At 45.0% G+C, this 15,153-nt stretch overlaps 1 protein-coding gene across 5 annotated transcripts in view; it reads right to left on the bottom strand.

Annotated features, from left to right (window-relative positions):
* Positions 1-15,153, bottom strand: part of CCDC50 (coiled-coil domain containing 50) — a 45,488-nt gene that overhangs the window by 15,885 nt on the left and 14,450 nt on the right. For all 5 annotated transcript variants that reach the window (XM_056358028.1, XM_056358029.1, XM_056358030.1 and 2 more), the window contains exons 2-5: positions 11,323-11,385; positions 9,842-9,971; positions 4,921-5,011; positions 2,195-2,297 (exon numbers count right to left, since the gene is read on the bottom strand). In XM_056358028.1, coding sequence (XP_056214003.1) covers positions 2,195-2,297; positions 4,921-5,011; positions 9,842-9,971; positions 11,323-11,385 — 387 coding nt within the window. The remainder of the gene's footprint in view (positions 1-2,194; positions 2,298-4,920; positions 5,012-9,841; positions 9,972-11,322; positions 11,386-15,153) is intronic.

The following is a 15,153-nucleotide window of genomic DNA, read 5'->3' as shown; positions in this document are numbered from 1 at the left end:
GACTTTTATCCAGAACAGGTATATTTTTAAAAGCCCAAGAACTGTAACAGGAACTGCTGTGGTTACTCCTAACTGGTTGGTTTTTGTGTTCAGTTTTAGATATTCACATGATTTACAGGAAAGAAATATCCAAAAAAAAAACCAACAACTTAAGCGACTTACTGAACAACAGATACCAGAGCCTGAAAGCAAGAGTCAGATTTTGAACAATACTAACAAGGATCTAAGAATTAATTCAATTTTGTCATTAAGGAAAGCTCATACAGCAGCAGAGAGCAGGAGATCACAAAAGAGCAAAGCATGGGCTGCGCTGGGAAAGGATTGCTGTAGGTAAGGCAACCATGCCAGACAGCCTGAGCAGATTTGCTTTTGGGGTATCTCAGGGCAATTAACTCCTCAGCAGGCACCGGTTCCTGCGGCAACTTCCACAGGGGCCACGCAAACACTCTTTAGGTCCTGGTGTTACTTGCCCAAGAAGCAAGCGACTGAGCGAAACACAGAAGTGTTTTTCATGGCACAGACACTTCTGGGAGGAACCATGCCTTTTTTCACGCTTATTTTTCCACTTTTTCAGAGCTCAGATTGCTTTGGAGCAATAGCCCTAATCCACATTCCTCCTGGATGTGGATAAGTTTTTATTCAGTCTCAAGACAGTCTAAAACCCAAACAAAGCAAGGGCTATTTTGCTGTTGTTGTTGAAGTTTGCAAGGAATGACGATGATACAAACCAAGGATGCTGAAGCCTAATCAAATGGTGCCCAAGCATTTAAAAGGTTCCAGATAAATGGACTAGATCCAGGCACCAAAATCAACTCCAGTCCATTCTACTTTTTAAGAAGCATGGATCAAGAGCAGAATTACTACGAATGATCAATCAAAACACTTTCGAGCCCACCTCTGAGACTACTGATTACTTCAGGAAGAAAAATTAGACCCATGCAACATTCTGCTCTCCAAATCCATATCAGTCTCGGTTCAGAGAGACACAGGCTTTTGTCAGCTGATTTCTGTGACAAAAATCCACCCTGTCATACCATTTCTACATGGCAACACTATTACCTATACTGTATTTTTTCCAGGGACTCATCCCATTTAATTCTGAAAATATGAAGTGTGGGTTGGCCATAAGACTCCAAGATCAAAGACTTTCCCAGCTCTGTACACATAGCAGGACTTGTGGTCATGAAGTTTCCACTCTGTTACTGTTTTGCACTTTGTTCTTTGTGTTTTCTTGGCCATCCTTGAACGTCTTCCGAATTGAAACTAAAATACTTTGTGTGAGTTCAAATAAAAGACATTTAAAGTCACCAATGGCATTGATGTTAAAATGAGAAATAAGAGGTCTGATCTTCATCTTCACAATCTGTTAATCAAAAGCAGCCCATCTCTTCCTCACCACATTTTTTTTAAAGAAAGAACACAAGAACCACCACCAGTGCACAGCAAAGCCATCCCCAGATAGTTCCATAATTAAACACACCCTGATTCTCTCCTCGCAATTTGAAGAAGGTCTGTATTCAATCATAAAAGCCAACCAAGAGAAAGCAATACAGCGCTGTGGGTCGTATCTTTTCCACAATGTACAGTCCCAGATGATAATCACAGCAGAGACATTCTGAAGAGATGACCTTGTTATTCAGTAAGTCATTCAAAGCAGTTGTGCTAATTTTAATGCTTGGATACATACCTGCAAGGAGTTATTTTTGAAAGGCTCTTCCACGAACCAGCATTTATTCCTTTTATGCACGCAGCCATGCCAGCATCACAGATGAGCACATGGAACTATTTCTTTTCAAATGCAAGCATGAAATTGCATCTGCATTTCTCCCCCACATGCTTTCAGTGTTACACAGAAGTAACTGTAGCTTATCAGCTACTGTCTTTTTCCACAAGCCCTTTTAATACATGCATGCGTGGGTGTGCTTGCACCTACACACACCACACACCTTACCCCTGTCCTTTAGGCCATCTTCTAGGACATCAAAAATTATAAAATTCTCTTCTCTGCTTTTTTTTTTTTTTTTTTTTAATATTTCCTGATTCTGGAATGAAGTCTGATCCTGACCCTGGAAACTGATGCAATGCTGCATGTTGAATGCAGGACTGTAGGATAAGGGAAACCTGTATGGAGTTGCCAGATAACCAGGTTCACCTATACTGCCAAGATCTGATCTTTTATCTAGCAGAAACATACCTCCATTTTCTTCATAGACTGTGTGTCCCTGGGATTCTGGGTAGCGCTTCTTGCGCTTTTTCTCTTCCTCCAGTTCTCTCTCTTGAAGAAGACGGGCAATGTCCTGCAGAGAAGGAAGAAAACAGATGTTAAATTTCCCCCCTGAAAAATATCTCTAGATTCTTCTATTTAAATTCTTCATTCAATAACAGAAATCCTTATAGTTTAATTTTTCAGACGTGGCACTGACAGGGTTACACTCAAATTCAACCCCTGGGCTGGACAGGGCTTCCAGCTTAGTGGCTGACACAAGGGACCATCTCACCAACCAGTATCCAAACTCACCCAGGCCCAGCACTGAGCTTCCAACCCCGCTGCAGACTCGCAGGTTCCTGTTCCACCTGTACATAAGCCTGCAACGCCCCAATGGCCAAAGCATGGCAGAAGGGACTGCACGTGTGACCTTGGGCTTTAGAGAATGGATTTCACACAAGGGCACGCACACTCACATGAGCGGGCTGGACCTCCCCCCTGGACTTCACCGGAGGAAGAAAACTAGGGGCATAGATGTCTCCAGCTGAAGGTGCTTCTGACTGGAAGAAGTTCCCAGAGCAAGTTACGAACTCGCCTCAAACTGGCTGTAATTTACAGGGACTGTAAGATGCCAGGCAGGGAAATGCATCAATTTGACAGACAGATGCTGAAGGAAAAGAAAATCAAAAGGGACGTTAGGAAAAGCAGACTAGGTGCAAGGCAGAAGCACTGCAGGGACTGTAGCTGTTTATCTTCTGTCGCAGTTTTGGTAGATATGCCATCAAAAAGAATAGCATTCCATTTGACTAATGGATCAACAAGACCTAGCAACAGCAAACAGCTCCCTGGGGCTTGGTCATTTGGGGCCCTGAAGCTTGCAAGTGTGGAGCTAGTCTGAAGCTAGGAAGAGAGGCTAGAAGATACCAGCTGGGAATATTAGCCCTTTGGATGCTATTCATTTAAGCCCTTCTAATCCTCAGGACCTTTACAGAGCCATGCATGTGGAATGTACATTGCAGGCAGGAAAGGCATCACTGAAATGCAAACTAAGAGCCAACACCCTCCAGAGCAAAGCCAGCACTAGAGGATATTGGATGTGTGTTCAAGTACAAACTATTATTTCAGGATTCAGAACAGATCTGCTCAGCTTTGTGGAGGATCTGGGGATGCCACAGGCTTTACACACACACACAAACAAACAACAAAAAAAACAAACAACCGAAAAAAGATTCCTTCCCCTGACAAGATTAACCTCTTTTAGCAAGTACAGTAAGTCTATAAATATATGGGCTTAAGCACATTATCTCCAGGACAACTCAGGACTTGCAAATCCACACAAACCACTTCTTATATTATCTCCAGGACTGAGACAACTCAGGACCTGCAAACCCACACAAACCACTTCTTACAAACTGGACTTGTAAGCAGATAGGCTTATGGGTTTATTTAAAAACCCTGCACACCAGACGGGATCTACCTCAAGCACAGCACCAGCATAGCACCGCTAGACACAGCTGATACCAGAGCACTATTGCATAAGCTGGGCACCTACTATACCCTCATGTGTGACAAATACACGACTATTGTGGCATGTCCAGCACTGATGTAATGCAGAGTGTCCTACAGGGTACGTGTATAGATGCTGTGCTGAGGCTACAGAAGGAGCTCTGATGTTTGTCACTGCCAGTTACCAAAGCTGAGGCACTGCGCAGCCTCACTCACATTGCTCAGGCTCTGCATCAGCACAGAAGCCCACCCGTAAGAAGTAATACTGGTGGGGACTTTGGAAGGAAAGCAGTCTCCATTCAAACTCTCCAGAAGTCCTTTTGCAAGGGCGGGCAGCACTGCCACACCCTGGTACCCAGATGCAGCCTAACTCAGTCCACAGCTACATTTCAGCCACACCTGGGAACTTCCCATGTACCAGCAGTAAGGCAAAGCATATTTATGACTTCTCATTACTTTGAGCCACATTAATCTGAAGATTGCTCCCAACAGCACAAGATGGTCAGCACGCTGGTTTGTCAGGTCGCACGGACCTGTTGTCAGACTGCCGACAGCCCAGCCACTCTCTATGTAAAGCAGGAAGGAAAGGTGCAATTCCACAGGCAACGTGAACAGTATTGCATCCCTTTCACCTTCCTGGCAAAAATAAGACAGTTACACTTATAGCACAAATCCTTTAGCCAGTGTTCCTCCCACCCCTGTTACAAGCTCCTTTTGGAAGCCTTCCACAACTACCAGGGCAGCCCTTCAAGCTGAAGGAACATAAGGAGAAGCCAGACATGGATGGCTGGACTGAGGGTCCCGCTGAAGTCTTTGTACCAAAAAGGTGAAGAAATTATGACCCAGGATTCTCCCAAAAGCGGTACCTGTCTTCTTGCATTTGAGAAAGCAAGCAGATCTCAGAGTGCATAAACAATTACAACTTCCTACACCGGGGCAACGAACACCTCAACAAGACCCACCTATTACTTGCCCTCTTCGTTAGCAAGGCCACTGGCATCAGCAACCCTTGTGACCCTGGAGTGTGAGGACTATAATTATATCTTATTCCTGTAACAGGACTCCCCAAAATCTCTGTGCATACAGAGATCTGGAAAGACCAGAACTGACACCACACAAGCCAACTCCTGTGGCTAATGACCAAGAAATGCCGGCACTGAAAGGGCTGCTACAAATAGCCCTGCCATCCCTGCAGCTTTAAAGGTTACCTCGTCTTTTTCCTCTTGCCTGCGGCGCTGCTCTGCTTCAAATACAAGCTTCACTTGGATTTCCTGAGCAATCTCGCAGTCCTGTCGTTCTCTAGAAGGCAAGGAGACAAGGATTATAGGCAGCTAAAGTCACAGGCATCACTCAGCCTGGAGAAAGGGATAAAAGAGCTAAAGAACCCATCTGATTTACACAAAAGAATTATTACCCAGTATGAATGCAGAGCCTACGAATCCTCACCGGGGACTAGAGCTCCCTGTACTTACTGCTGGCCAAATTTAGAAAATAGGTCCCAAAACATTCACAATCAGAGCATAAAGCAAGAGAAAACGGATTCATAGGCAGTTTGCCAAGAAGGGAGGTAGATACCATAGGACAGGGCAGACCAAGGTAGCACATGGGAGCCTGCAAAGAGCCTAATTCTGCTGAGGAGTTTCTGTACACGTGGTACCAAAGGAGGGGTTCAGGGGTATGGTTACCATGGGCATTTCTGGGCAGTGGTTTTCACATGAAAGTCACACACAGAAATGCTGATAGAAAAGCGTGGTACACAGGCCAAGCTGAGGCTGGAGGTGGCAGTTCAGTAACCTATGAGAAATGCCACCGAGGTGGGACAAGACACAAAAGCAGAACCGGTGCCAAGAGACAAGACAGTGATGTGTCAAAACAAGGGGTGAGGGAGCCATCATCACAGTGCCAGCGTGGCTGCAGCAGCAACACAAGATCGCATTGACTGGGGACAGACAGATACTAGAATAACAGAGACATGAAATGAGAGTTTCGTCTGCGTGGACAGACTGGGAAGGTTATATTTCTGGGATGTCATACAGAAAGCATCTGCAAGAATTGTGCCATACTCAGCAACTTGCTCTGATGCCCAGCAACAGGCTGGAATGATGGCCAGGGGTTCCTCAGGGCAACCCTGAAAAGGGCTGAAGGATTAGAAAAGAAAAATTAACAGCTCACTCTTTCAGCACTGTTGAAATTGAGCCAAAAACTAGCTCGAAACAGGTCAGGGGGAAGGGGAAAATAAAATCAAAAGAATAATAAATCAATGAAAGCTATCTCTGCAACTGAGACTATTGAAAAGCAATGCATAGGAGATGAGAATGGGAACAGCAATAGGCAAAGTTTGCTTTATTAGAATACGCTCTTTTGAAGAATACACTGACACTGATCAGACAGGTGATGGAAGGCCTACCAAGAGCATATTACAGAAGTCAAGCAAGTATTTCAAGAGAAGCAGGTTCAGCTATGCCAAAGTTGTGCTGTGTGGGCTGGAGCAACTAGTTCTAGGCTTGATCAATGATCAGGGTATAAACGACTAGTGAACTAGGAGGCAAAGGACTGAAAGAGAGTCTAGGACATGAGTGGAGGAAACTAAAAAAGTAAAGGCAGACAAACTTTTGGTAGCAAAACAGAGAAAAATGGAGCAGTCAGTGGCACCACAAAGCCTTCTTTCATAGAAAGTGAAGAAGAATGAGAGAAGTGGAAAGAGTGAGTATGTGGCTTAGGGTGGCGAGGAAGGACACTGCAACAAGAAGAGGGTTTAGAGGACAAATGCCACCACGAAGCAACTAATCTGTCATAGGGAATGGAAATGAACACACAGCACGAGGGAAAAGAAGTTTCTTTATTTCTGTCAACTGCTCCTTGGAAGCAGACATGCAGTTGAGTACTGCATACTATTTATATCCCCTTCCCCAAACACACATGAACCTCCAGGCAGTGTCACAACACAGTATTTCCTTCCCTTTCCCAGACCACCACATTTGCAAACACTTGTGCATATCCATAAACTGACGTACGTCTAGAGACACCCTGGAAGGCATTAATGGATTTCAGTGTTTGTAGGAGTGGTGTTAGCAATAGGTAAAGCATCAGTTTCTTCCATCCAGGTAATAAAACCTGGCATTGTGTGTGTGTGCATGTATGTGTTTCACCTGACTCAAGGGACAGAGCTGTTCAAAGGCACACGAGCTCAGAAGCAGCAAAAGAACCTGCCATATGAAAGGGGACCTTGGCAAACCTCACACCAGCAGGGAACCACAGTCCCTCAGCAAAACAATAGCTGAATATGCAAATCCTGGGAGCAGGCTGTCAGTGGGCCTAAGAGAGTGGATCCCTTATGACCCCACTCTCAGAGGACATGAATCCAGGTAGAAAAGTTAGAAAGGTCAGACATATCAAGGCACTGCATGTCTCCAGTTCCCTCAGCACCTGTGAACAGAGCTAAGGTGCCAAGTTCAACAACACCAACTGACTTGCTAAATGCTTAAAATACATCTTATCGCAGACAAACAGGAGACAGAAACAGCTAATCATCTTTCAGAGCCAAGGCAACAAGGTCATTGCCTCTCCGTTTGTAGCAAAGAACACCAGAAGTAATGCAAAAGCAGAAGCATTTTCTTGTTCCTGATGACACGCATCTCAAAATACGCCATATCAATCTCTTAAGAACCACTGAACAGCAACAGAGGATTAGATTTTAGGTTTTATTGCTCAGTGATAATTAAATACTGAGACTTGATTAGTTAACATAAGCTAGTGTTTCAACTTGACTAAGCAGAAGAAAACAGGTTAAAGAACTCTGACAGCTCTTCTTATCCTTCATTTCTTTAGTGCGAGTTCCCACCAGTCCCCAGAAATCAGCCAGAGCAACATAAGTGTCACCCTCCCTGAACATCACACCTATGTGTCCTTCGTTCCCAAGCAGCCGGGAGTGTAAAGTGTGCCAGGGAAACAGTTTAGGAAAAAAAAAAGAAAAAAAAAAAAACCACTCAGTTTTCAGTGATCAGAAAGCTCCCATTCACATTGCCAACTAATTGTTGCCAGATGAGGAGGGGAAAAAAGTAAAAAAAAAAGGGGTTAAGGGAACTGTTCAAAGGAGCTGTTCACGTTGGTGTAACAGAACAATCACAGCACTGGGAGCGAAAGGAGGAAAGAGCATATTTTCACAGTATTTCCAACAGTTATTCTAGCAACCTTGCTACTATGCTTGGCAGTGTGCAGGCTGCTCAGCTAGATGTGAGAGATGCTTTTAAAGCAGCATGAAAATCAGGTTTGATGCTTCCCTAAATTCTCTTAGAAAAGAAGAAAAATTATTCTCTCATTTATCTTCACAAAGTCTTTCGGAGAGAATCTATGATTTGAAAGACAGAAGAAAGCCCATAAATTTGAAGACATTTTTATGTTCCCTGTTTCTAAGACCACCCAGTTCTTCTCCTTTACTTCTCCCATCACCTTGCAGTGTCAAACTGTCCTAGACAATACAGAAAGCAACAACAGCTAGGATCATTCTGTTGCCAGAACACGCTGATCTTGCACAAGGAGGAGACAGTGGGAACATACAAAGAATTAAGGAAGAAAAAGATTCAATTACAAAAGGATGGCTCCAACTTTTTTTACTATTCTTGCAAAAGAGCTCATGCTTTCAGGAGCAGAACTGCTGCTGACACAACATTTTGCATCAGCATTTCTCCTGTAAGTTGGCTCACAAAGTTTGTAAATCCCATTTTACAGAGCCCTACAACAAGAAAATTGTTTGCAGCTCCCAGCAAGTAACAAAAAGGAATCATCTCTGCCATACAAAATTAATTTTTATGTAGTCGTTTTCATGCTCACATCTCTAATTGGTAATGAAGACAAAACTATTGAAAGAAAGCACAGACTTGAGACATACACATGCATCTACCCAATGCTGCCAGAGTACACTGGGAACATTGAAAACAGTGGCTGATTTGTCACACCCCAGCTTCACATCTTTCATGAGGCGCTCCTTTGAAGCCAGTCCTGTATCTCACACATATGCAATACAGCGCTCTTCTACTCCATCACTGTCTCTGCCAGATGAGCCACCCAGGGTTTGTGATCCACCATGAACTGTACCTGGTGGGTGGCATCACAGAGCATGACAAGCCAGGAGGCAGCACAGCTGCCAGGAGATGCATCCTGCCTTGCAGACCCTGCATTTGCAGGGAGCCCTGTCCTCCCATCTCTCATCCCTGGGATCTGACTGAGCCCTGTCACACGACCCATTTGTTACACCTCACATGGCAAGAGACTAAAGGGGGGGGGAGGGGCATGCAAAAAAAATGCATAAGAAATAAAAAAAGAGAAAAGCACTATGTCAACTCTGGATTGGAAAGCACAGTTTGCTTTGCCCTGCACTGCCACGTTTCATTTCCATACCAGCTCCGCAGCCTGAGAGCCACAGCACACAGAAAGCCAAATCACAGGCCACGGGGTTAGGTTTGGTGTGTGGGGCCTGAGCAAACCTGCAGAGCAAACTGGATTGCTCGTTAGGCATCCTCCCCCAGCCGCTGTAGAAGACAACGGCTGCAAGAGCAGGCCTGTCCCGCAACACCCATCTCCACTAGTTGATGCTGGGGCAGCAGCTCCTCTTCCCAGGTCACCTCACACTGCACCATCTGCAAGCACAAGCAGGGGCTTTCAGCTGCTCAGTGCAGCAGGACACCAAAAAGCACTGCACCCAGCTCCTCAAAAGCACTCATCAGGCACAATGCAAACGTGCCAGTATCTGCAATTTCCACAACAGTATTCATCGTAACAGTGCATTTCTGTGGTACAGTTTGTTCATCCTCAGACTTTAGCCAGGGACAAGGTCGACACAAGTGGCCAAGTTACCCCTTTGCCAACAGGCAGCAGAACAGGAAGGTGCCTTCTCATGGTCAGGCAATAGAATCTAAGCTGGGACAGGCCCCAGGACCACCTGCTCCCATTACTGTGTGACAGAGCTGAGTATTAATACTCTTACAGCAACAGATAGCCAAAGGAAAAAGGAAACAAAAGCAAAAGGCTGATCAACCTGAACCCCAGGTGCTGCCAACCAACTCAAAGGAGCTGATTTCAGGGCTCTGATCAAATGGGACTTGCATCTCAACAGCTCCATCCCAAACTCACAAGTCTTTTTGGTGTTTTTGGATTTGAGCACGTGCTTTCAGATCCTCCTCTTCCTGCAGTTGCTTAGCCACCTGCAAGTCATGTTGCACCAGACGATTACGCTGAACATTTGTTGCCAAGTGATGCTCAACTGGAAATAAACACAGACAAGAACTCTCAGATCAGCCTGCAGAACTTCACACTATGTGCAAGACAAAGCAGGGCAGGGGGGAGATTCCAGGCCAGAAAGGCAGGTAATTCCTGGCAGGGGAGCATCATGTAACATCTCTAAAGGTGGGGAAGTCCTGAACTGAAGTTACACTAGCAGCTTGAGATTGTCTTGTCTCAGCACTGAGGGGGCTGTATATGTGTGCCTGTTACCAAAACTAGATCTCCATATCTTACTTGCATGCAGGTTTACAGGGAATGCTTTTTAGGCTTTGGATTTCATTTTCTGGCTGTGGGAAGTTACCCTAGATTAATAAAGTCAGTCTGGAAGGGACCACAGAGGCCAGTGAGGATGAGCTGAACCTAAACCACTTCTGATGGATGCTTCCATGATTTGTTCTCAAGAACCTCTAGACGAGGGAACTCCTCACTCTCAACATAATCAGTTCCAAAATCTCACTACCTTTATATTTAGCAACAGAGCAACCGAGTGCTAAAGTGAGTCCTTTACCATACATGGATACTGCCTGCAAGAAAAGATGGCTACATGAGCTGCAGCTGAAAGCCATCTTTAATTCAGTGGTCTCAGGTTCCAGCAGCAAGGGCACAACTTCAGCAGAACCTGCGCTCTTGGCAGAGTAGCTGGAACGGTATTAGCACCTAGTACTGGTAGATACCAACAGTCTTGGCAGCCAGCAAAGCAGATTAGAGGCCACCACACCTGAAACTGCAATGCAAGCATACCTAAAGTAACAGATAAGCATGTAAAAAAAATTTTTTTTAAAAGTAAATAAAAAAATACCAGTCACTTTGAAGTTCCTGACTGTATTTTTTTTTCCCCCTTTTAAGCCCTTGTAGTGTACAGCTGCCCTATCTCAAAATGTCTTAAAAGGAAGCCTCCACTCAAAAGGCATGCACTAGCAATTCTGAAGGAAGTAAACAAACAGACCTCTTCTAGTTGCACCTCAGGTCAGCCTATAAAACTTGAAGCTTCCAAATTCCAAAATTGCTAGTCATTTCTAAAAACCTTGCACAGCAACAAAACCTCAAGTGCACTCCTACATGCAATTTCATCATAAATGGCATAAACTCAACTCTAAAGGAGAACACAAAATTGAAACATTAAATGCAGCTATCTCTAGGGTACAATGTGAGCTGGGGCAGAATGCAGAGTAGCGTTACAGGACAGTGAAGACAGTAATAGTCTGTCTTCCACTGAAAAGAATAAAAATGAAATAAAAGCAGAGAGGATTTTTCTTAGCAAAACTAAACAAAGCCAGGTATCTTTTGGGGAAAATTTGCTTCAGCTTGTTCCAAAGATCATTGCTACTTACTCTCTTGTTCTTGTAAGTTATGGGCCAAGGTGTGATCTTCCAGAACAGCAAAGTCTCGACACACTGGACAGGGAAACAAAGCCAAAATAATTAGCAGAAGGGGAATTAAAAAAAAAAACAAAAACCCAAACCAAAACACAACATCAGAAGAGTGAGGGCAGGGGAGCATACACACACAGAGACTTCTGACACACTTTCCACCAGCCAAGATCTGGACTTTGGACTTGGGTGTTTTCCCCGCTCCTGCACTTGTGGCTATTTTTGCATGCACTTGCTTCTTTGTCCCTGTTTGCATAAAAAGCCTTCTCCACTCCACCTCCACTTTAGTTTAAGATCAGGATTGCCCACACCACTACTAGATCAGACCTTGTGTACAAAACCCTGTACTCCTCCCAAATTTATAACGATGCCCACGCTGACTGTGTTCAACTAAAACCAACAGCAAGTGCTTGTGCTTACTATGGCTTTCCTTGCCAGGTCAAAGAGTCTGAGAATAGTATTTTCTGTGCACTAAGGCAAAAGCACATACACCTCTCCAGAGCTGAGCAGACTGAGCTCCATGGCTCTCACTGCAAGCCATTTCTACCAGCACAGGCATCATTTTACAGTTGTCTCTTGTAAGCTTCATTGACTTTAAGTGCAGATGCCAAATTTGTACCTAGAACCCAGATACAGGATCAACCACAGCATTACCAGCAGGGATAAGCACAGCTTCTAGCACGATGAAGATGACCCAGAGACGAGGTAAACGGGAAGGAGATGAGCTCCATTTGGCACCAGTTTGAAAGCAGCAGATTTTTGCCAATGCCTATCACTTTCATGCTTGAACTTTCAAAGGAATGCTCTACCCACACTGTAGAAAAACACCAGTGTTTATTTTTAACTTGCTATGATAGGCAGCAGGGCAACAAAACACAAGTCACATACATATTGGGATAGGCGCACACACACAGCATCTGGTTCGGTCCTTTGGTGGTAGGTATGTATCAGCTTCTTGGTGAACCAAAGAAAAACCATGACCTGCGCCCCAAACTGCAAGATGGGGCCCCGCTCCACACATTGGCCATACGTGGGGTTCCTCCTTGCTTCTAGGAGAGTTTAAGGCAGTTTAAGGCACTGAAAACTTTACACTGCAGAGGTCTATCACTTGTTTTTCCCTCAATGTGACAAGCCAAACAGCTGAAGGACCTGAAAGGGGAATATCTCCCATTTGAAAGGTACAGCACAAAGCAGAGAACAACAAAGTGCTTCCAAAGCTGCAGAGGGAGGTACAAACTGCTGCTGCGCTCCACGGGCAAAACCTCTGGAGAAGACCAAGGTTTCTCTTTAGCAGAGCACAGCAACAGCCTAGAACAGAAAGTGAAAATAACCCCAAAACCCCCAGAACATACCAAAACTACAAGGGGAATTTATGAGGAACCTGTTCACAAAAGGGTTCAGAGTCAGAGAAGAGAAGACATTTCCAGCACCACAAAGGGTGGAAAATACATGGAAATGAGAAGGTAGCTGCGTCTTCCTGAGCCACCATCCCACAAGCCTTCCCTCTTCTCACATTGACACATATGGTCTGCTCGAGAAGCATCGAGATGTTCCTCTGCACCCAGATACCTTCACAAAATAGCTAGAATTGTTTCTGGTTGTGTGTACTAAGAGGTCAGATGAATACGATAAAAGATGAAGTATTTAACAGAATTTTTGGTTGAGTCTTTCTGCACTGGAAGGTGTTTTACAGATAACAAAAGCTTCTAAAAGCTAGAACAGCACTTCAGGGAAGGAGAGTGACAAGCAGCAGGGTGGAGATGAGGACAAAGATTACGGTTATATGATCCCGTAGTGACTCACTTTAAACACATACAATTCTAGATGGTGCAATTAAGGTTTAGTTGTTACCTTTTTTTTTTTTTATTGCAGCTTCTTTTAAAAAAGGCAAGAGGATACAAAATGCTAAATAGCACTGAAATACTTCCAGTGGGCATCTGTGTATAAAAACAGAAACGCTAGCTTCAGCCGCAGGTCTGGAAAACCCACAGCTGAGTTGCAGGCAGCACTGCTATTCACAGGTGACATATGCAGGGTGCTTGGTGGGCACAAACCCATGTTTTTGTGGGATAGGGCAAGAGGACCTTGCCCATAGAGACTTTCATTCTGTGGCCCCTAATACTACTTCAGCATCATAGAATGGTTGTGGAACAACCACTTTCTGCTTACAACAAGCATCATCTGGCCTGCTGGAGGGCACATCCAGCCCCGAGGTTTGAGCCCTCCTGTCAGTTCAGAGCCAAGCAAAGATACCTGAAAACAGAGCTACAGTCTGCCCAAATCTAGGGGCTGGGTTTTACCACCACATAGTCAAGAAGCAGCACTTGCTCCTGATAGTTTAAAAAAAAAAAAAAAAAAAAAAAAAAAGGTGGGGGAAGTGTTATTTTGTTATTTTTAACTGCAGTAGGTCTCTGAGCAAGTCCACTGCACAGCTGCCTGAACAGCTGTACTAGCAAGACAAGGCGGGCAGCACAGGAGCAAGAAATATGAACATTTCAGAGCTGCATAATTTTTGCATAAAGATTGCTGCTGTAAGAAACGCTTATGAAACTGCATCCCAGCCCTTCCCAACTCCTTTCTGTACAGGCTCATACACTGCTCTGATCCCCATGGCTCAGATCATCTGCCTTGCCAGTCATGGTGCTGATGGTGCTGGCGGACCTTTGCTCCATCCTCCCCAGAGGCATGTGTGGGGAGGAGGACATTTGTTTTGGTTTGTTGTTTTTTGGGGGTTTTTTTGTTTTGTTGGGTTTTTTTGGTGTTGGGGGTTTTTTGGGTTTGTTTTTTTGTTGGTTTTTTTTTTTTTTTTTTACTCTATTCTACCCACATCCAGACACACTTTTTTATTTGTTTGGGAAAAAACATGTTGACAGAAACATGCTTGGCATACAGGCGAGAAAGTGGGAGGGCCGCTGCAGAACGCTGCTGCTCTTCTCCTGACAGTCTTGCACCAACTCCAGAAAAGTCTCACCTCCTCTGGTGAGCTGCTTTCCTACAACACAGCAACAACTGTTTAACCCTTCTGGACTGATGGGCCACTAAAAATATTTCTAAGGAAAGCATGGACTCAAAAAAGTCGAGTGCATATACTGTTCTGTGTATGGATGGGCCTGCTTCTTCTAGCTGCTCCCCCAGAGATCTGTGAGAATTAGTCCATGGGTCTCTGGAGTTAAATAAATAAGCAAAAATAAAGAAAAACAAAACTCCTCTGGACTTCACGTCCTATGGGCTGCCAAGGAAAGCTGCTGGATGCCAGAGACATAAAGCAGGGACTTGTCTGGGTTGTTTTGGCTCTTCAGGACAGGTCTGTGCCATCCAGAGCTCAGCACCTGGGCCGAGAAGCACACACAGCCCAGGGTACCACCACACGCACTTCCCAGTTCACCACCCAAAGCAACCGGCCTCAGATCCAGTGCCACCCCTAACACGGCCACACAGCACCCTGACCCAAGGCTGTGCCCCGCCACCACCTGCCCTGTCTCTGCGGGCAGGGACAGACCATGTGGGGACAACACCCTGGGAAAAGCCACCAAGTTACAGGGCCTAAACACAAACGCAGGGACTGGGTCTTAGAACAGTGATGATTATCCCATCAAGATCCAGTACAGAGAGAGGAAGCTGGATGGTTTATAATGATTATGCTCATCACAGGAAGCTCCCCAGTGCACCCATCTCACAGAAGACACAGCACAGAGCAGGCTGGTGGGGCAGCAGCAAGCCTTAGGTTTGCTCACACATTTGGATTCATTTGTGCACTGGTGAAGAAGCCACTTGGCTGCGTATACACTCCCG

The sequence above is a fragment of the Falco biarmicus genome, chromosome 13 (genome assembly GCF_023638135.1).
Source record: "Falco biarmicus isolate bFalBia1 chromosome 13, bFalBia1.pri, whole genome shotgun sequence".
NCBI lineage: Eukaryota > Metazoa > Chordata > Aves > Falconiformes > Falconidae > Falco > Falco biarmicus.
This window is presented reverse-complemented; position numbering and strand designations above follow the sequence as displayed.